The sequence below is a fragment of the Neopelma chrysocephalum genome, unplaced genomic scaffold (genome assembly GCF_003984885.1).
Source record: "Neopelma chrysocephalum unplaced genomic scaffold, ASM398488v2 Primary Assembly neopelma1_75, whole genome shotgun sequence".
Lineage (NCBI taxonomy): Eukaryota > Metazoa > Chordata > Aves > Passeriformes > Pipridae > Neopelma > Neopelma chrysocephalum.
The window spans coordinates 13,690,918-13,711,586 of NW_020897736.1; the positions used below are offsets into that span (position 1 = coordinate 13,690,918).

General features: G+C 44.6%; 1 protein-coding gene across 1 annotated transcript; it reads right to left on the reverse strand.

Annotated features, from left to right (window-relative positions):
• Positions 1-1,723: 1,723 nt before the first annotated feature.
• Positions 1,724-20,587, reverse strand: AAGAB (alpha and gamma adaptin binding protein). Its single transcript, XM_027688265.1, has 10 exons — positions 20,482-20,587; positions 14,292-14,482; positions 13,672-13,768; positions 12,836-12,925; positions 10,474-10,557; positions 5,785-5,867; positions 5,236-5,329; positions 4,439-4,543; positions 4,147-4,196; positions 1,724-3,520 (listed from the first exon to the last, which is right to left on the reverse strand). The coding sequence occupies exons 1-10, from the start codon at positions 20,573-20,575 to the stop codon at positions 3,443-3,445; spliced, it is 966 nt and encodes a 321-aa protein (XP_027544066.1). The 5' UTR covers positions 20,576-20,587; the 3' UTR covers positions 1,724-3,442.
• Between the last annotated feature and the right edge of the window lie 82 nt (positions 20,588-20,669).

The following is a 20,669-nucleotide window of genomic DNA, read 5'->3' on the forward strand; positions in this document are numbered from 1 at the left end:
TCAGGGAATTGGGGATCCTCATTCTCAGCTCAGGGAATTGGGGATCCCCGTTTTCACCTCAGGGAATTGGGGAAGCTCTGTTCTCAGCTCAGGGAATTATGGATCTGTTCTCAGCTCAGGGAATTGGGGAGCTCCGTTCTCAGCTCAGGAGCTGCAGGGCAGCATTCCCTTGTCATTCCCTGCTCAGTCCCATGTCCCGTCAGGAGCAGATCCTAAATTCTGGTGCCTCCCTGTCTCAGGACTGCAGTGCTGTGCTGCACACACGTGCTCAGCCAGGAAATCCTGAAGAAAAGCCTCGAAGAGCAGAGATTCCACCCCCCTCCTCCCTGAGAAGCTGCTCCATGGCTGTGCTCTGTTGCTGGTGGAAAAGTTTCCCTGCCTGGAGCTCCCGGGCTGTATTTTGGGCTGTTGTTCTGTGCTAAACAGGTTCCTGCAGCCTGTGGTCTCTGCAGGGATGATGCTGCCCCTCCATCCCCTCCTGGAGGCGGAATTCCAAGAGCCTGTGGATGGAGGGTGGGCGGGTCAGGTGCCATCCCCGGGGACGGTGACACATCCCTGGCATCCCGCTGGAGTGGGCATTGTCCAGAGCCCGGGAAGGAGCCAAGGCACACGGTGATCCGTGAACTCCTCATGGCTCTCCGAGGGTTTCACTGGAATTCACTTTTTTCTGGGCTGTTTTTCCTGACAGGATTTACGGGAACACTTTTTCCACTCGCTTTTCCAAGGATGTGGTAATAAAGGGTCTCGGCCAGGCCTCGTGCTGGGGCTGCCAAAACTCCACGAGCGAGGCAGCAAATCCGGGCTCAGCTGGGGCTTCTGCTGCTGCTGCTGCTCACCTGCATGGCCCCTGCATTCCAGCATCCTGGGCTTCCCACCTGCACTGGGAATGGGCAGCTGGAGCAAAGGACAGGTTTAATAAGGAATTAAAAATCTCAAAACCTAAAAAGAAAAAAAAGAGTGAATTGACCTTGCCTGGAATTTTTGGTTCAGGCAAAAGTTGGGTGACAAGTGGTTGCAGTGGCAGGAGAATCTTGGCCATCCCAGCCTGGCCTGTCCAGTAACACTGGAATGCCTGTCCAGGACTGGGAATGCTGGAGCAGCAACTGGGAATTCTGAAACTCGAGCTTCACACCTGGGACAAGGATGTAAAACGTGGTCAGTGGAGGTGTCCCTGCCCAGGCAGGGGTGGATCTGGGCGGCCCTTAAGGTCACTTCCAACCCAAACCTTCTGGGATTCTCTGAAAACCATGGGAATTCTTGTGTTGTTGCTGAACAAGGCTGTGGCACACAAAGAGAATCAGAGTGACAGACACAATTTCAGGTTTGCTTTTCCACTAATGCCCCTTTTATTCATTTCTGTAACTTCTTATTTTGTAAAGAAATTCTGTAGCCAAAACCAAAGTGTCTCTTCAGAAAGAAAACCCCAAACAACCCACAGAAAACCCCCAAGCCACCCTCAAATTAAACTCTGATTTAAAAACACAATAAAGGACCATTAAGCTTTTTGCTGGTGTCTCCAGCCACACCTCCTGCCTGCATGATTTGTGCACCTATAAACAAAACACATGTTTACAACAAAAATATGTTTAAAAGAGTTCTTAACCTGGGAATGAGCTGCTGCTGCCTTGTAAAAAGGCAGAAAAGAGCTGGATTTGAATTGATATAATTTTATCAAATTTAAATAGTCAGGTGTCTATCACATGCCTGAAGGGTTGGTTTTATGAAGTATCCAAGTCCATGTTTTCCTCAGTGCCTCAACTCATTCCCTCTGCACTTCTGCCATTTATCATTATTGCACAATAAACATTTGGAAAGGGAAAAAAAGTCTTCAAGTACCAAGAAGCCAAGATGGAAAACCATTCCCTGCTTGGAATGAACCACCTTCAGGTCCTTCCTGCAGCTCCCTGTGCTGGGAAAAGGCTGGAGAGAATGGGAGAAGGCAAGGCCTGGCAGCTGGTGGGAAGAGGTGGCTCTGGCAGGTGTTTCCTTGGATGTCTGTACGTGTATCCCTGGGAAAGGAACGTTTCTCCTTAAAAACACTGCTCAGGTTTGGATGGGAAATGATTTACAAACTGCCAGGGAGGCTTCAGGTCTCGTTCCCAAACGCTGCAGTTTCGACCCAGCCAATGATTTCCAGCATTCCAAGCAGCTCATTTTCCTTTAATTTATCTCAGAAGGGACAAGGAATGTCAGGAGTGACTGTGGAAGTGCCTTCAGGATGCAAAGCCAGCAGGTAACAGATGGCTCAGCACTTGGGAAATTTACTGACAGGAAACCCAGACTTTGGAATAAATTCCAAACTTTCTGATTAAGGTTGTTTAACAGGCTGGATTTTCAGATTGAAAAGGGAAAGACAAGCACAGGAGAGGGTTGGACTCCTCCACAAGGGAATCTCTTGGCTGCCTCTTCCCACTGATCCGCTGAGTGTAGCAGGGAAGGAGCCAGGATGGATTTACCTTTTCTCCTCTCATTCCCTCACCAGGCTCCACCTTCCTTCTTGTTTTCCTTCCTCCCATTTGATGCTCCCAGCAGGTCTGTGCTGGGAGGACACACTCCAGCAGGGACAGGGAATTCCACCTGAGCCCTGATCCCACACAGCAGCCAAGTGCCACTGGCACTCTGGTGCCTCCCAGGGAACCCACAGGAGTGGGAGCAATAAACACATCCAGTGGCACTTTGGAATCCCAGTGCTTTCCATAGGCATTCAGGAATTCAGGACAGACTCCCCAGTTGTGTGTGCTGCCAGGCCTTGCAGGAGGTTTGGGCAGGGAATTCAACCCTGGAACAGCTGCAAAAATCTGTCTGGCACTTCATCCCAAATTTAGTTTCTAGTGGAAAGCCAGGGAGTGTGGACAACACCTGACATTCCAGGGAAGGCCCGCTTAGTTACACAGACAAAATTCCAACAGCATCAGAGCCCAGGGGCCATTTTTCATGGCTTTGGCACTGGGCAGGATGAACCAGCAGCCTTGGCACAGCATCCCCAGCAGGGCACAGTTCAGCAGCTCCCTCTTCACGGCTCATAGAAACCCGGTCAGTCTGAACTGGGAAAAAGCTCCATAAAACCATCAAACACGTGGAGTTGGGAATTAAGGAGTCGCTTCCCAACCCCCAGCCACGTGTGCAAAGATAACTGGGAGCACATTTGTTTATTTAAACTCCGAGGAGGAAACAATAAAAATGTTCATTTGAGAAATGTAAACTCATTCCTGTTTCCTCGAACTGCACGTGGCACCTTCCAAAGTCCTCTGGGAGAGGACAGTCAGACAAACCCACTGGAGCCAGGGATTGGTGTGGAATGTTCAACTTATTACAGTGACATGGGGAATCCTTTCCCCAATGAAAGGGGCTAAAGCTAAATGGGGCTTTTGGCAATAAACACGTAATTCCAGGGAAAGATCATTCCTGCAGGATTGCTCTGCAATTCCAGCTACAGAAGAACTCAGTTTTCTTCATCTGAGGAGAGCCCTTCAATCTCATCTCTGTCTCCCCCGATCGCCATCCAGAAGGCTTTGGCCACCTACCATGGCAAAAAAGATGGGAAAGGAGAAAAATTCCCATGAAACGACTGAAAAATTTGAATTTGCCATCCAAAAAGAAGAGACTGAGCAGCAGGTACATCTGGCAGCCGGGTTATCTGCATACAAACCAGGTTGGGAAGTGTGACCTCACTCCTCTGAGGTTAAGGAATTCCAGGCAATTATTTAGGATTCATAGGAGGCACCTGTGATCCCAAACCTGTGCTAATTAAGGCCTGATTAAATTTTCCAGGAGATCAAGGCTTTTTCATGGACTTGTGGAAGCTGGACAACAACTCGTGTGACTGCAGGGCCTTCAGCTGGGAGAGAGAAGGGGAAAGGGAGGGAGAAAGGGGTAGGGAAAGGGAAAGGAAAGGGAACTTTATGGCAAGGGGTGGAACGACATGATCTTTAAAGTCCCTTCCAACCCAAACCATTCTGGAATTTTCCACTGTTTCAAAATTCCAGGTTAGTTACTCAGTTCTTGGGAGATACCTGACAGGTTTCCCTAGGACTGTGTGGTTTGTTTCTACTCCTCTCACTCCAGGAACCCTCCAAGAGCAGGAACTATGGCTTAGAAAGGGAAACCCCCATTGTTGGTAATTCCAACACCGATTCCTAAACTCACCTTTTCCGCATGGAGCTTCCTTTGTTCATGAGGCAACGTGGCAGCTTTATCTGTGGAAAAGAGGAATGACTTGGGCTGTGAGCCTCACAGTGAGCAGGGACAGGAACACCTTCCTCAGCTGGATTTAGGGAACTAGTTCAAGATCATAAAAAATGATCTCATTTAGTAAAAGCAATTGCTTTTACTAAATAGGAATAGGAATTTGTACAGAATTCCCAACTCACTCTCTGGCTTTCATGCCTGAGCCCCTGGAATAGGTGCCAGAGCTCAGGTACCTCTCTCCTGCTGTTACCTTTCATTTCTTTCAGCTTTGAGAGCAGTCTTTCGAAGTTCTCCAGGTCCCCATCTCTCGTGGTCAGACTGGCCAACTCCTGGATGTCCACATCCAACATGGGATCTGAAACAGAGATTGACTGAAGATCAATTATTCTGGTTTATCAGCATAAAACTGATATTTTAACATCTGCAAATCCCATTTGCAAATTCCAGCTCCAGAGGAGAGAAACAAACATTTAATTTATTGATTGTTCACACGGACAATCAGGGATTGCTACACTGGGGGTTAATTTTATGGAAGGAATTGTTCCCTGGGAGAGTGGGGAGGCCCTGGCACAGGTTGCCCAGAGAAGCTGTGGCTGCCCCTGGATCCCTGGAAGTGTCCAAGGCCAGGCTGGATGAACTTGGAGCAACCTGGGATAGTGGAAGGTGTCCCTGCCATGGGCTGGAATAAGATGAGCTTTAAGGTCCCTTCCCACCCAAACCATTCCAGGATTCCAGGATTTTATGATATATTACATTTCAAGAGTGTGTTTGAGTTCATCCAATAAAAGTTTCCTGCTGATTCTGGAATGATCTCTCTAGGAACAACCACAGAGTGAATTAAAGCCTGATGAGACAGTGCTGAGACCACAAGTAAAAACACCCTGTGTTTAGATCTCCACACACAAGTTGTAAGAAAGTGTCATCTCCTGGAATGCTGCAATTATTTAAGGACTGGCTCTGGCAAGTACATTTATCCACACTTTTCCCAGTGGCTTTGTGGGACCATCCCAGCCAGCTGTGTCTGTTCCAAGCAGAGCAAGATCTCACCTGCAGCATTGTCCAGCTGCAGGTTGTTTGTCCCAGCTCCATCTTCCCTGCTGTCAGCCTGGGAATCTTCTCTGTCTGCTGGGGAGGGGCTGGACTGTCAACAAACAAACAGGTGTTTGAGTGTGAAAAACCAAAAAAAACACCATCAGCAAATCAGGTGCTTCCTGTTTTCACTTCTAAACCTTCCACTTCATCTTAAGCTGTCACTGCAAAAGCTGTGCCACGAAAAACCCCTTCTGCAACGCTGCCAACAGGCACAACAGGGAGGTTTCTTAGGATAGAATATGGTTTCTTAGGATGGGATTTGCTGGGTTTTAAATAACATTATGAAATGGTAGATTTTGGTTTGCCCAAAAAACTGGTCTTGGATTAACAGATTAATGAGAAACATCTTGGATGGAGCTTTTAGTGATCTCTCCTTGGCTCTGGGGGTTGTTTCACACACTGGCACAGTGGGGAGGTGACAACCACCACCCTGAGGGTGACACAGGAAAGGGCAGCACAAGGGACAGGCTGAGCAAAGGACAGGAACCAGGAATTACTGTTTACTTCTGTCTCTTGGGTCTCTTCGGAGCCAATGCTTCGATTCGCACCCGCCAACGTGCTGAGGAGCCCAAAGCCCTGGGTCCTGTCTGGAGACAGAGCAGAAGTTGCAATTACTACAAACACTTGGAACTGGCCAGGTGGGATAGAGAGGATTTCAGGGAAAATGTGCCAGTGCCTTAAAAATATATTTTATGCAGAAATTTTACGTGTTTTCTAAGGGTTTTTTAAACTCTGTTAGCAAGATTTACTGCTAAGCATTTCTCACAGGGAGCCACAAATGTGGGATCTTTTTAATTCTTGTTTGAAGTCTCTGCTCCTTTAGGATTTGAGCTGGCAAACGGCTCCTGATTCCAAACAAGGCAGCTGGCAAAATCCAGGAGCAGCATTTGGCATTCCTGACACTTCCATGGGAAGCAGCACTGAGTTTGGGGCTGGATACAGGAGGTGCAACAAGTGCCTTTGCTCACACACAAATTGTTTAAACAGTAATGGCAAAGGCAACTTATAAATATCTAATTCAGAATTCCTGGAAGGAGCCAGCCATCAAATCCAATTTGTGGAGGTGCTTTGGGCCTTCCACAGCTGCTGCCCTGCTGTGTATTTCAACGGGATTTTAAAATCTAACCTAAAAAATGACTTCAGACCTAAATGTAAACAATCAGCTAAGATAACAGATGTGCTACAGTGTTTTTAAATTAAACTAGCTGCATTTTTTAAATGTTTTTATATAAAAATATATGTACAATAGGTGATATTATGAGGTGTTTTTTATACCAAGTCATGCTTTTCTAAGTCATAGTTTACTCCTCCATACAAGCTGGCCTTGCACTGAGTAGTAAATGTTTGCAGTTACACAAGGGACTCAGGAGATTTTTCTGCAAATCTTTGTATTTTAGTCAACTAAAACTGAAATGTGAAGTTATTGCACTAGAAATAGCCGGGAAACAGTGAATGGTGCCAAAAGAAAGATTTAATATTACTTTTGAAAATAAATGTGTTCTAAATGATTACACTCATGACTAAGCTCTAGACTCAACTGTTGAGCTGATGTCATTTTGATGCACTGTCCAAATTTCCCTGCCATTTGTCCAAACTCTCCTTTTGAGGGCTTGGATGTGTGACTGAACCCATCAGCCATCCAGCAAACACTGGATGCTCCATTAGAGCATTCCTGGGACTTCATTTCCTGCTGGATGCTCCTGCAGCTCACGTGTGTCCTGCCCCAGCCTCTCCTCCCCTCCTGCTCCCCCCACCAGGTATTTGGGGCCACTGGCTCTGCTTTATCCACTTTTACTGCTCCAACAGGTCACCTTCCAAAGGGTTGGGAAGAAGTGAATCAGTGGAGCCAAATGAATTCCCTTAAAAATGTCCAGCTGCCATGGGAGAGCCTGTGAAGTCCGCCAGCAAATTAACAGGAATTGAGGGATAAAACACTGGGACTTGTATCCCAAAGCAAAGCAGCTTCCCCAGGTTTCATTGGGCTGTCTTTTGGGAAGCTGTAAAGATGGACACACAGCCAATTTCTGAGTCATCTCAAGTGAGGTTGGACACTGCAGGCCAGAGTGTACTGGAGAGAGAACATTCCCACATTGGCAGAGGGGTGGACAGAGTGATCTAATCATGGACCTCGTTCCTATCTGGGATTAGTTTGTCCTGTCCAGAAAAATGACAGGGGCTCCCTGCTCCACATTCCCTCCTCCAACACTGCAGAGCCTCAGCCAGAACAATTACAGATGTCATCCCTTTCAGAAAAACCTGGAATCTCCAGCAGGGCTCTCTGGACAGCAGCTATTTGTCTCTGGCTGCGTGGTTAGGGAGGTGGCAGACATAACACTCGGTTGCAGGCACACCCTCGAAAAAAGCCTTCCATAAACCCTTTTTATTGGATCTGAAAGTTATTTCAACTTCTGGGTGCAATTCAGGAAGTGGGTGATGCCTTACACAGTGTTCTTAGGGCAGCCAAGCCAAAAATTAGCTCATCCAACTTATTGTAATAATCAGTGGTTATGGTGGACCTGGGTTGTCCAGAGAAGCTGTGGCTGTCCCTGGATCCCTGGAAGTGTCCAAGGCCAGGTTGGAGCAACCTGGGCTAGTGGGAGGTGTCCCTGTCCATGGCAGGGGGTGGGACTGGAGGAGTTTTAAGATCCCTTCCAACCCAAGTTTAAATAACCAAGTTTAAATGGTCTCCCTAGCGCAGGTTAATTGTATGTAAATAGAGCCTGGCCCCACCTGAGGGAACCACCTTCACCTGGGCTCAGGAGGGAGGGATTTAAGCAGGAAAGAAGCCAAGGTCCTCTTCCAAAGGGTAGGAAGTGGTTTCTTTTCCTCCCACATGAGCTCTTGGAGGGACAGATAAAGGCAACAGCAGTTATGGGGAGGGAAATATGTCACCTGGAGAATCACTCGTGTCCTGCACAAGGGGGAGAAAACCTCCTCGTTCTCAAAGTGAGAGAGCTCTAAGGGCTGGAGAACCAACAGCTTTACACCAGCTCCAAAAAGGAATTGCCTTCTGGAGACCCCCAGGTAAGGCTGTTTGTTTGTCTCAATAGAGATAATTTATTTACTCACAAAGCATGTGGAGTTGTTTGATGTAAAATTATTTATAATTCAGTTGTATTACACTGAATAACTACTTTTATGAATCTGTGTGAGAATGGATGTATTTAATGTTAAGAGAAAAAAGTCAAAATTTTAATAGGTGTGTGGAAAAACTACAGCTTGAGAAGAACTGTGTTTGGGCTTAAAATAAAAATGCAGTAAAATAATATGGGTTTAATGCTTGTGCTTGGAAAAAGTCGTTCCTGCTCTGTCTGTAAACTTAAATTGTCACAGAAACAGGTTGTTGAAGGAAGGCAGTGCTGTAACACTGTTTTTTTGGTACACATTTACTCCTAGAGCTATCTTATGCTCTCTGAAAAATCTCCCCATGGAACATGAGAGCACGGTTTCCAAGCAGGCAGCACTTGTGGGTAATTCAGTGGAAAAGCTAAAGTTTGGTTCACATGGCAGCCAGTCTGCAGGAGCTGGAGGAAGCTGAAAACAAAAGATGTGTTACAGGTTGTAAAAAGTTTTATTTTAAGTAAAATGAGCTTCCCTTTGAAGGCACAGTCAGGCTGCAGCACCTTCCAAATATAGCTCACTTCCTGAGGGGTTTGTGGTGATGTGCAGCAATGGTGTGTGGGCTTTGTGGAGATAGAAAATCTGGATTTTCAAGGAGTCTGACCTTTCCAGAACACAGCAGTGATGTGCAGGAATTTCCCCCCCATGAGAAACTGAACATGTGACTGAACTGTGCTGTTCTGTAATGTGGCATCTGCCAACTGCAGGAAACATGCTGCTAAGAAACCAGTTTTGGCACAAGTGAGATAACTTTACACCATCTGCCGTGGTCACCTGGTTCTCTGCAATGGTAACACTAAGTCAGACCCCACCCTGACCTCATTTCTGATGCGGGATGAGAAACACTCTAGAAACTGCATTAAAAAAAATAAAACACAGGATCAGTTTGAGACTCCTCATCCTGGTTTTACTGAGTCCCAGCAACCATTTTGCAGCTCCAGGGAGGAGCAGAAGCCTCTCAGCACTTTAAATCAGTTCACAGTTAAAAGTCACAACAGATGAAAATGGGCCATCAGGGAGCAGACAGATATTGGAAGGTTTCTGGTGGGGTAAGGGTTTGTGAAACAGGAGGCCAAGCCCTCCCCAAGAGTTTAGTCCTCCTACATTTCCTGCAGCACCTCGTGTTGTTAGAAAGGTAATTAAAGGTTTTCAAGTAAATGGAAGTGTCTGCACTTGCAGCCACAGCATTTCCTTTTCTAATGAGTCTAAACCTAAAGTGATTTTTTTTTTCCAAAATTCTAGCTACCAGATAAGCACTTGTCTGCAGGTTGCCTGTTTTAAAGAAATTCTGTGGTTTCCACATACTCCAGTGGGGTTTTCTGTAGGGAAAACTATCCTTCTTGTAATGCACTTGGTACATCCTTTAACACTTGATATCACCTCTTTGCCAAAACTCATGTCTACACTTGCTATTCTCCCTGTTTCAAAAATTAAAATAAATCCCAAATTTGGACTTTAACCTTAACTTCTTCTACACCAAACCCTGTATCAGTTTTTAGACCTGATAATGACAAACTATTTCCTGCTAGAGTTTGGGGGAACAACCTTTCGTTTTTCATTGCAACTTGTAGAATCCATGGAACATTTCACTCAGGTATTGGTAGGGTGCAAGGTAAAGCACAGAGGGAGCAGGAGCAGATACTGAAACAGGAGTAAATGTTGACACAGAAATTCTTCCCAGTGAGGGTGGTGAGGTGCTGGAATGGATTTCCCAGAGAAGCTGTGGCTGCCCCAGCCCTGGGAGCGTCCAAGGCCAAGTTGGATGAACTTGGAGCAACCTGATCTAGTGGAAGGTGTCCCTGCCCATGGCAGAGGGTGCAATGAGATGAATTTTAAGGTCCTTTCCAACCCAAACCATTCCATGGTTCTGTGATAAATCTCACCTGTTGCCTGTGAGTTCATTGGGACATCAAGGACAATGAAAGCAACTCCTGAACCCTCTTATTCCCTGGGAAAGGTTGAGGGGTGCTCAAATCTCTCTCTAGTGATGCAGTAGCTCAATTTAAACTTTTGGTAGGAACCCCAAGCCCTGTGGGATTCCCAGACTGCAGGCAGGAGGGAGCTGTCACGTACCGCTCTTCATGACCACGTTGGACCACACGTTGGCGTTGAGGGCTTGCACGATCCGCTTCACCCCGGTGGACTCAGGGAAATCATCTAAACCAGAACACACAGACATTGCCCTCCTAAAAATCATACCCAAAACCATGAGGGGCCCCAAAGCCAGCAGAGATGTGGCTGCAGGCCTGGCCTATCTTCTCCCAGTCCCCAGAAATTGCTGCTTTTGGGAGGAAACAAAGATTTCTCACCTTTGTTTCCAAAGATATCTAAATTAACACCTCACTTCTTGGTCTGAGCTTCCAAGCACAATGACCTGTGAGGTCTCAGCCTTTGGGAGAGATCTAAATGGTTAAGTACCATCTGAGTAAATTTAATAGTAACAGACAATTTTTAAGTTGCTGTTAAAAGCAACTTAAAGCCTTTTACCACAGGATCTTTTAGAATGCTGTGTGGCATAAAAATAGGTATTAGAATTAATGCTGTAGGGCATAAAAATAGGTATTAGCATTACTCTTCCTTCCTTTAGAAAGTAAAGAAGTTGAGAAAACCATTTAAAAAAGGTGTGATGCTTGTTAGAAATGAGAATGATTATTGTAAAGTTGTCTCCACGACATCTTTCTTGGAATGTTCCAGTAATCCTGGGAATTACAGGAACCTGAAAGACTAGGGAAAGCATTATTCAGATTTGAACTTATTTACTGAATAGATCTGACACCACTTGGGACAAAGTCAGTTTTCCCATTTCCTCAGTTTAGTCAGCTTCCCATGTTTGTGCAGGTTCACAAAGGGGAAAAAAACCCACCCAAACAATTCTTTGGTTACAAAAATGTGATTGTTTAGAAATCAAACTCCAGTGACTCAGGGACAGGTGCAGTAATTGAAACTGCCTTTAAAAAGGAATTTAAAGCTCTCTCTGACCCCTTAGATCAAATGTTTTGCCCTCTGTGATGCTGCTGTTTGGTTTTATATCAGAGTCATTATCAGTGTCTCAGTTTGGAGCTCTTGTCCTGGCTGAGTGTCAGTGAGTCACAGCAAAAGCTCTTTTGTGATGAGCTGCCAGAAATGTCAGAGTTTTGAGCAGATACTGGCCCAGAGTGTTTACTGCATCTGTTGTGCCTTTTGTAACTCACACAGCATGTTTATGGGGTAAATAAGTTACTCACTGGAACACAGTTCCTCCTCTGCATGAGTCACAGTGAATCAACTACCATTTAAAAATCTAGGGAAGAACATGGATCTTGATATTCCCAAAATTAACATCCTGAGTCGTTATTACTCCTATTGTTTATATAATGTAAATGGTAAACAGCTTGTTCTTTAAAACAGTTATTCAACAGAAAAATAACTCAATGTAACGTTACTAATATTTCCTTTTCAAGCATTCAAGGGTCTTCACTTGTGATTTTTCTGGTTTCTGGGAATCAGAAGCATGTGCATCCCTCCCTCTTGGACCAAACAAAAAGAAAGCACTTTAAAGGCATGGTGAGGGAGAAGGAGAGTTCTCAGCTACTCAAGATACAATTTACTAAGCCTTTAAAGGGGGAGAGGGGTGGGACTTGTGCTCCAGCTGAGGATTTTACACTGAATTCTTTGTGATGAACCTGAAATGTTGGTGACTGCTTGCACTCCAGCCTGGCAGTGCAGTCACTGCTCTCATTTTGGCTCTATAGGGGTAAGATGGAAACACTTTTTTGCATCACTGAAGTGAGGAGATAAGGCTGATGCTGATAAGGCTCTCAGGAAGTGCACAGTCACTCTTCAGGAGTGGAACATCACACTTCTGACTTTTTTTTTTTTGTCTTTTTTTTTTTCTTCTTTGAGTTACAAACATATGGGCAGCCAGTGATTCTGAAACTGGTTTATTTCCTGTGTAACACTGCATGTTGTTCTAAAATGTTTTTAATAACCTCCCCTCTTCAGCCCATGGTGTCACTGTTTGAATAATGTCTATCTTCTTTTGGTAGTTACAGTAGTTTAAGTTTCTTTTTAAAGCAACAGAGAGTTTTCCTGCCCTCGTGCATCTCTTGTTCTTTTGTTTTGGATTTATTTTCCAAGTGGAATATAAACACTCCTAATGTATCAATACAGCCCTAGGGTTACAGTGCCAGAAAAAGGAGCAGATATTATTATTTTTATGGAGGTGCTACATAAACAGCAGCTGTATTTGGGAGGAGACAAATGGAATTTCTCAGAGGAAATAACCTCCTCCTCCTCCTCCTGACCTTTTATAGCTGAGACTAAGCCCCACCAACTGGGAGCATTCCATGCTGTAATCATGTGGCACATCAACAATTGCAAGGGGCATAACTTTATTTAGAAGTTATTTTGGGGTGTTTTTTCATTCTCAAAATGACAAGAGAAGTAGCAGTCTTACCATCTTCGTCAGGCAGCTCCTCAGGGTTAAGTTCTACCAGCTCAAAGCCATGTTTGATGCACCATTCTTGAGCTTTCTGTCTGTTCACACCTAAATTGGGAAGCAAAAATGTGTATTAAACATACAGATTTGAGAGCAGTATCAGCAGTTGAATATTTAGCTGTGTTTTATTCACTCAAGGTTGTTTGCTTATTCTGGATTGTATGGGGGAAAAGTGTTGTTATAGCTGGTGTGGTCCTTCATTCACTTGGGATTCCAAAAGCTGCAGAGTTAAACTCCTCCTTGGAATTGTTTTGAGGTGTTTTTTTTTTAAATGTCATAAAGTTAAATGGCTTTGTGGAAGGTACTCAAAGGAAAATGTCAGTGAGGTGCTACAGTGAAAGAAGACTTCCATTAACTCTGGGGTTGACAGTGAATTAAGCTGCAGGGCCACATCTGTACCTCCCAGCTCACTGTTGTCTAGAACCAAAGCGAACACATGTGTTTAATGGCCAAATGGTCAAAAAAAGTCCTTTCCACTGGAATTAAGCAACCAACAGCCATCCCCAGGATCCTGCAGATCCAGCAGTGTGAAGGCCTTTTCTCCTGGCAGTGGCAGGACCCCCAGAGCTCACTCTGAGCAGGCTGGCACAGTTCTGATTCAGCTTTAACCACAACTCGCTGACAGTTTCCGCCCCTGCTCCCAAGTCTCTTGGCTCTTCACATCTCAGGGCCACTTGCACCCTGATATTCTGAGCAATAACTGGCTGAATGAGACAGTGAATTATCATGCAGACAGTGAATTATCATGCAGGGTTAATAACTCTGTCAGTGGGAGAGTTCTGGGGGGTTCATACCGTTCTCAGACACTCTGTCACACACCAGGATCAGCACCTCTGGCAGCCACTCTTCTGTCAGGGGCAGCCACTCAGAGACACTTTCCAGCCCAGTTTTCTAAAGAGAGAGGGGAAAAAAAAGAATCCTTTGGAATACATCCTCAAATACTTGAGTTTTTAATAGTATTAGAACAAAAAGAAGTAAGGAAATATGCTTTTTCTGTCTCAGTCTTTCTGGCTCCTGCTAAAGCACTGTTTCCACTGCTGCCTTACAGCTTAGTAGCAACAATTTTGGATAAAATGCACTGAATCTTACATTTAGCTCCCTCATTTTTGCCCTCCTAAAGGAGCCTTTCCAAAGCAGCATCAGGTAGGAATAACACTGGAAGAGGATTTGCCTAACTTAGTGGCATATTTGTATCTTAAAAACCTCTCTTCCAGTTGGAGTGTAGTAGTAAAAGGGGAGGGAACTGCTGCTATTGTTAGCAGGCATAATTTAACATGGATCTCCTGACAATTAATAGCACAGCCTGGAGGGAAGGGATGGCACAAGAGGGAGAATCTCATTTATGGTTATCACTGTGCTAAGGCAGCTACATCACACAGATAAAGCAAGGAAATGAAGCAGAAGGGTCTCTCACTGTTGTGCTGTCAAAGTACACCACAAAGGCCTGCACGGACTCAGCGATTTCTCCAGTGACGTGGAACGTGTTTGGTACCACACAGAGATGAATATCTGCAGAATAATATTTGTTATCGATTGTCCAGGGGTAAAAATTCACTCTTCCACTCGTAATTGCACCCACAGTCAGGTCATCTTTCCCTGTGATACCTGTTTAAGAGAAAAGGAATGAGAAGGGTGATAAAAGCAGCATGAAGAAAATAATTTATCTAGAAAAGTACAGTACCAATACAGGGCCAACTTTACTTGCTATAATAAACCAGTCTGTATCCAAGATCTCTACAAATGCAACTCAATTTGTTACTCTGTCTTAGATTTTAATACTTAGCTTTCAAAAGAATTTGCTTTCTAGTTTTTAGAATAAGACATGGTCCAGCAGCTCTCCAGAAAGCCTTTTTTTTCCCCTGGAAATGCCTTTTTTTTAAAGTGTTAAACTCACTACCTGTAGACAGGATTTATGGAGAGAACATTTAGACTTTGTTACAGCAGAAACAACCTTTACACAGTCATTGAGATGTAAAGAACTGTTTGACTGTGACCAAAACCTGAAGGTAACTAATGAGAAAATGAACCCAGTTACTACAATTCGGTTGTAATTCCCATTAAATTCCATGTAGGAGTTCAACAATTAAAATCCAAGGCAGTGTTTGATAAGATAATGTTAAACACTGCCCTTCCAGGTAGGAACCTTCCCAGTGCACACTCCTGGCACCTCATGGAGTGGAATTAGAGTTTGTAGCAGAGCATCCCATCCATACCTTGAGGGAAAGGGCAGAATATCTTGTTTGAGCTGGATGAACTCGAGGTCACTTGAAAACACAGGTCAATTATTTATAAAATGGACTGAGTCATTCAGAATTGCCTGGGGCATCAGAGGAGTTAAAGAAATAAACCACACAGCTTTTCAAGGGTCTTAAAGGTTGTATTTTAAGGTACTGAGAGGCAGTTCCTGGAGCTGTAAGAACAGGCTGTTCCCCAAATAGTCTGGACATGAATTTGAATTTATCTGTATCTTACTAATCAAAAGGCAGGAAAAGCCTGTTGCCAAGGTTGCCATAGAAAGGTTCAATGATTTTTGCAACGAACTGCAAAGTCTGGTGTGCTGAATGAACACAGTGTACAGGGCAGGGAGAGGGGAGCTCTGAACCAGGATTATCTGCAACAGCGAGGATGAGATGGAACCTGAGGGAGAAATTCAATCTTAGAAACAGAAACCTGTAGCCATTTCCTACTGAAGAGGATGAAACAGGAATCTCCTCTCTGGGTTTGTTAAGAAAAAAGTGCTTTTTCCAGGTTAAAGTTTGATTTATTTTTATTATTTTTTTTTTACTTGGGATGCCAAGAGTTTTCAGAGCAATTGGTCTTTGTGCAGCAGCTCTTCTGGGATCAGATTATCCACCTCACCTTGGAGCTGGGGGTGGTGCTGCTGAGGCACCACAAAACCAACCCTGACTCTGAGCTTTGTGTTCTCACAGCTGGTCATATAAATAGGGAAGGGACCAGCGATACAGGAATCTTGAAAGATTTCCTTCTTCCACAGCTTTTTTTAACCACTCTTAAGCAGTAATTCCAGTTCCAGTGGCCCAGAGAAGCTGTTTTCCCATATTTACATGGATATTAGGACTAATGGAAGTAGTTCTCACTCTACTTGGATATAGAATATCTGGAGTGCAGATATTTTGTTTGGAGGTTTTGATTATGATATAAATTTCCCTTTATTTGTGCTTTGACAGTTAAAAATAAGTAACTAAATAAAAATCAGTGTGAGCTAACAGAATTGCAAATCAATGCCACAAGAAACTTAGAATAACGGAGACTGTAGAAATTATTGAAACCCAGAAAATCAGCAATAAGACTTAAAAAACCAAAGGGAGGAAAACAGGGTGAGGAAAGGAAATCAGTTTTAAAATCACCTGGGTGAGTTATTCCCCCTTGCAAGGGCATAAAATGAAAGAACTTCTCATAAAAGATTTTCAAAAGCTGGTACGAATTTCACATTTGCTTTGTAAGTGATTTTTTTTTTCCTTGCAGAAGAGTTCATGGACAAATTTAGGCCTCAAAGTACTGCCAGCATGAGGACATGGCCCATTTCCTATTACCTGCTCCTTGTTCCTGTACTTTAAGCAGTTTTCTTTCATCCCATTGTGCTGCTGATGACCCATCCTGCAGCCAAAGATTTTGCCAATTCCCTGTGAAATTTCTCTCCCAGTAAAAATGGATGTTGCACACTAAACTCCAAAGGGCTTCAGGAACTTGCTGAAAGGATTCAGATTTGCTGTGGCCCAGCCTGCACTCAGAGTTGTAACAAATTACTGCAGAACAGCCTGATCCCCCCTGGCAGGAAACTCAACATCTTGGGAGGAGTCTTCTCCCACAAAAGTTGCTTAAAACAATTAGGTTTTGGCCTTTAGAGTAAACAAGCAGAGACTACAAAAGAAATATATACTGCAACTCCAATTGAGTTCTCATTCTATGCAGAAACTAGTTTTAGGTGTTATATTTACCACCTCTGCATTCCAGAAATTTCTTTCCAGTACAAAATGTAGTTTAATGAAAAAAGGAAATTCAGCCACGATAGTTTGGTATCCAATCTAAGGAATATTAATCAGAATAACCCCATTAAGTTCTATTTGGATACAGAATAAACTCCTAGAAAACAAATATGGCAAAAGGAGGTGGCTTGTCCAACTTATCTCTCACGAGTAACTCAAGAGGGAGTTACTCCTTTTTAATATTAAACTCCTCAGCCACTGAAAGTGTCAGTGGTTTGCCATCCAAAGAGCCTGGAAAACCAAGTGAGTCACTCTGTGACCACAGGAGGAGCAGGGCCTGCTGGGCTGGGCTCTCCAGCTCCCCTTTTGGGAGAGGGAAGAGGCTTCTCTGGGTGACAGGAATGTAAACACACTCCAGAGGCATCACCGTTCAGGAGCACTAAAAACACTCATGGAAAAGTTCGTGGCACTGAAGGAAGTTGCTTGGTGTCACTCAAAAACATGATTTAGAGTTCAGAGTCTTCTAAGAAATACTGGGAGTTGTTTTACTTCCAGGCAGTCAGTCAGTCACCAGCTTAGATTTTCAGTAAGTGCATTACTTGTGTCCTCCTTCACTCACAAGTGAGTGGATTTATCTAGAATTTTTAATGAAGTGGACAATAATCCTGATTGATACCTTTGGAAATTAATTTCAGCTATTTACAGAAATGTTTGCTCATTTTACTGACTTAAACTTGTTGACTTTTAATTTCATATTCTTGCACATAGACAAGATAAATTAAACAATGACCTGGAGGACAAGGCAGATGTGGCAAAGCTCTGTAACCTCACATCCATTCCCTTTTTTAATATTGAGGCTTAGTGCAAATACTTTTTCAAAAGGTGAACTGGAGACCAGAAAAAACTTTTCAGAAAAGCTGAATAATCAATATTATCAATAATAATCAAACACCCCTGTGTAGCTCTCTTGCAGCAATTTCCCTGTTCTCTGACACCCAACTGGTATTTTCAAGCATTTCAACCACATGGTGATAAACAGTAATTTTTTTTGAATAATTACAACTACTTTTTGCAGGGTTTTTTTCTTCCCAAAGGGGTTAAGGTATTGATCACTCTTTGTGGTGTTTTTCAGACTGAATCCATGCTGTAAGAACATAAATCAGCCTCCTACAATGCCCTAAATGATCCCAAATCCTCAAGAGTTGTCAGGTATTCCAAGTAGTTCCCACATTCTGGGCCTTGAGAGCCACCTGGTGGAATAAACCATAAAAATTACTCCTAAAAATTACACCAAGGAGGAAAGAGACCCCAAATGTGCTCTTGGGGAGGAGGGGAGTGGTAAACAGTCAAAAAAGAGAAGGGAAAACAATCACATCAGACAAGATTTATCTGTTGGTCAGCATTTTAAAACTGAAACAATCTTATTTGTTGTTTTAATTTGTGATAAATATATCACAATAAAACACAGACCTATGGTCATTTTAAATAGTTTTGTTTTGCCACAACACCCAATGAATTAAAGTATTCAGAGCATCCTACAGAAACCTGAACAAATAGAAATATATCCAGCAAGTGTACCACAACACTTTCCTCATCCTCAAGCCATTTCCTACTGGAAAAAGACTTGGAATTAGCCTGGAAGGTTCTGACAGGCTGTCTGACCCCACTAAAACCCTTCAGCCCAGCCCTGTCCCCACCAGTGTGTCCTTGGATGTTTTACAACGTTCTGCTGGATGGATCTGATTTAAATTCACTTGTTAAACAAAACAGACACTTAAAATTCAAATGGTATTTTAGTAAATCATCTTGTTTCTTTCAGGAAGACTTTAATGTTTTTGTGAAGAAACCCACTCAAGGACACCCAGAGAAGCTGTAAGACTCCAGTTTGGGTACTGGGAATGGTGGAAGCCAAAACATTTCAAAGTGAGTACTATTTAAAAAATCTGATGTTCAAATTTAAGACTTTCTCAGATTAAGTAACATTTCCATGGAGCTTTTTACTCATCTTTTTATTTTTACTTGTTTAATTTCACTATGAAAAAGAATCAAAGGAAACCTACAGGAACCTTGAATAATGCCTTCCCATTTGCTTATTTTCCTCAAAAATAAGCAAAACCCAATAATTATATTCTTTGGTGTGGAATCCTTAAATAATTCAGTATCAACTCAGTTGACAGAGAAGCCCTTGACTGCAGACTTTGTACTGTTCTTTTTGTCTCAAAATGTGGTTTAATGAGATGGAGGGAGCCAGTTCCTGGGGGCAGCCCTGGGCTTTGTGAGCTCCTAAGTAAGATCCTGCTCAGGAAAAGATGAAAATAAATCCAGAAAAGGGGATGAGGGTGTTAAGTTCTACATCTCAAGTGTGCACAGCAAACTGTTCATGAGTTCCCTAAAAATCAAGGCTGTCCTAACGTGTTGTAATGGGAAAGCCACAAGGATGTAAACAGCTTCTTTTTGGAATCCCTCTGAATTTAGAATTACCAAAAATCCCACCACGGTTTTCTCTGTTATCAGGTCTCCCTATGTTCCCTTTTTAAGCCATGAAAAGGAATACTGGGTTTTCAGGAAAACCACTTCCTACAGAAGTATTTGACGTGAATTGTAATCTGCAATTCTAACAATGCAGAACAGATGAGTTTTTATTTTTCCCTTTCGGTGCTTCTGCACTGGGACAACAAATGGTCTAATGCAAGAGCCCAGGCCCAGCAGGAATTTTAGAAATTCCACCGTCCTGAAGGTCCAAGGCAGTCTGTTCACTTCATAAATGGGCAGGTGATAGCAAAGGGACAGTATTTAGTTTGCCTGTTTTTCCCTTGCCCATAATCCTGAGCCACTGGGGTTGCTTTGGATTCCCCCTCTTTTTCCAGGGACCACTAATGTGTCCCAGTGAAACAAGTATTGGTTAAGGTAATTCTCAAATTGTCCAGGTATAACTCACAATAGCTTATTCCCACAGAAGGGGGTAAAAGAGTATTTTGGGATATGGGGCTTCCTTTACCCCTCTGGGTTCTGGCTGTGAAGCTGCTCCTCGGTGTCAGAGTGGACAAACCACAACCTGCAGCTCCAGACCACCCCTCTTTAATGAACTATTTCCTTAAAGCACTAAGGAGGTCCCTGACACGCTCTTCAAAGGCTTGGGGGCTGCAGGGGACTGGGTGGCAGCCCTGGGGCTGGGGGAAGGATTGAGACCCCGAGGGGTGGATTTGAGACCCCGAGGGGTGGATTTGAGACCCTGAGGGGTGGATTTGAGACCCTGAGGGGGCAACTGGGACCCCGAGGGGTGGATTTGAGACCCCGAGGGGTGGATTTGAGACCCCGAGGGTAGAACTGCAACTCCGAGGGGGGCTCAGCCGCCACGACGGGAGGACTGGGACCCTGAGGGGATGGCAGCGATCCTGAGGGGAGGATTGATCGCCTAAGGTGCGGATTGAAACCTGAAGGGAGAACTGGGAACCTGCTGGCGAGGGGCAGCGACCCTGACGGAAGGACTGAGCCCCTGAGAGAGGAACAACGATACTGAGCGGAGGACTGGGAGCAGAACCACCCCGAGGGCCCGGGCTGGGGGGAGGAGCCACTGCCAGGCCGCTTCCCGCGGGCGCGGGCAGGCCGAAGTCCCCTCGTTCCGCCCTGGCGGGCGCCGCGGCGGCCCCGACTCACGTTTGACGAGCTCCTCGGGCGCGAAGCCCGCGGCGCAGCTGGTCACCAGCGCCAGCGGCCCCGCCGCTGCCTCCGCCGCCGCCTCCGCCGCCATGGCGCCCGCGCCGCGCCCGCCCCTGCCGCCGCTACCACCCGCGCGCGGGGGGGGGCGGCGGGGGGGGGGGCCCGGGGGGGGCCGGGTCCGAGCG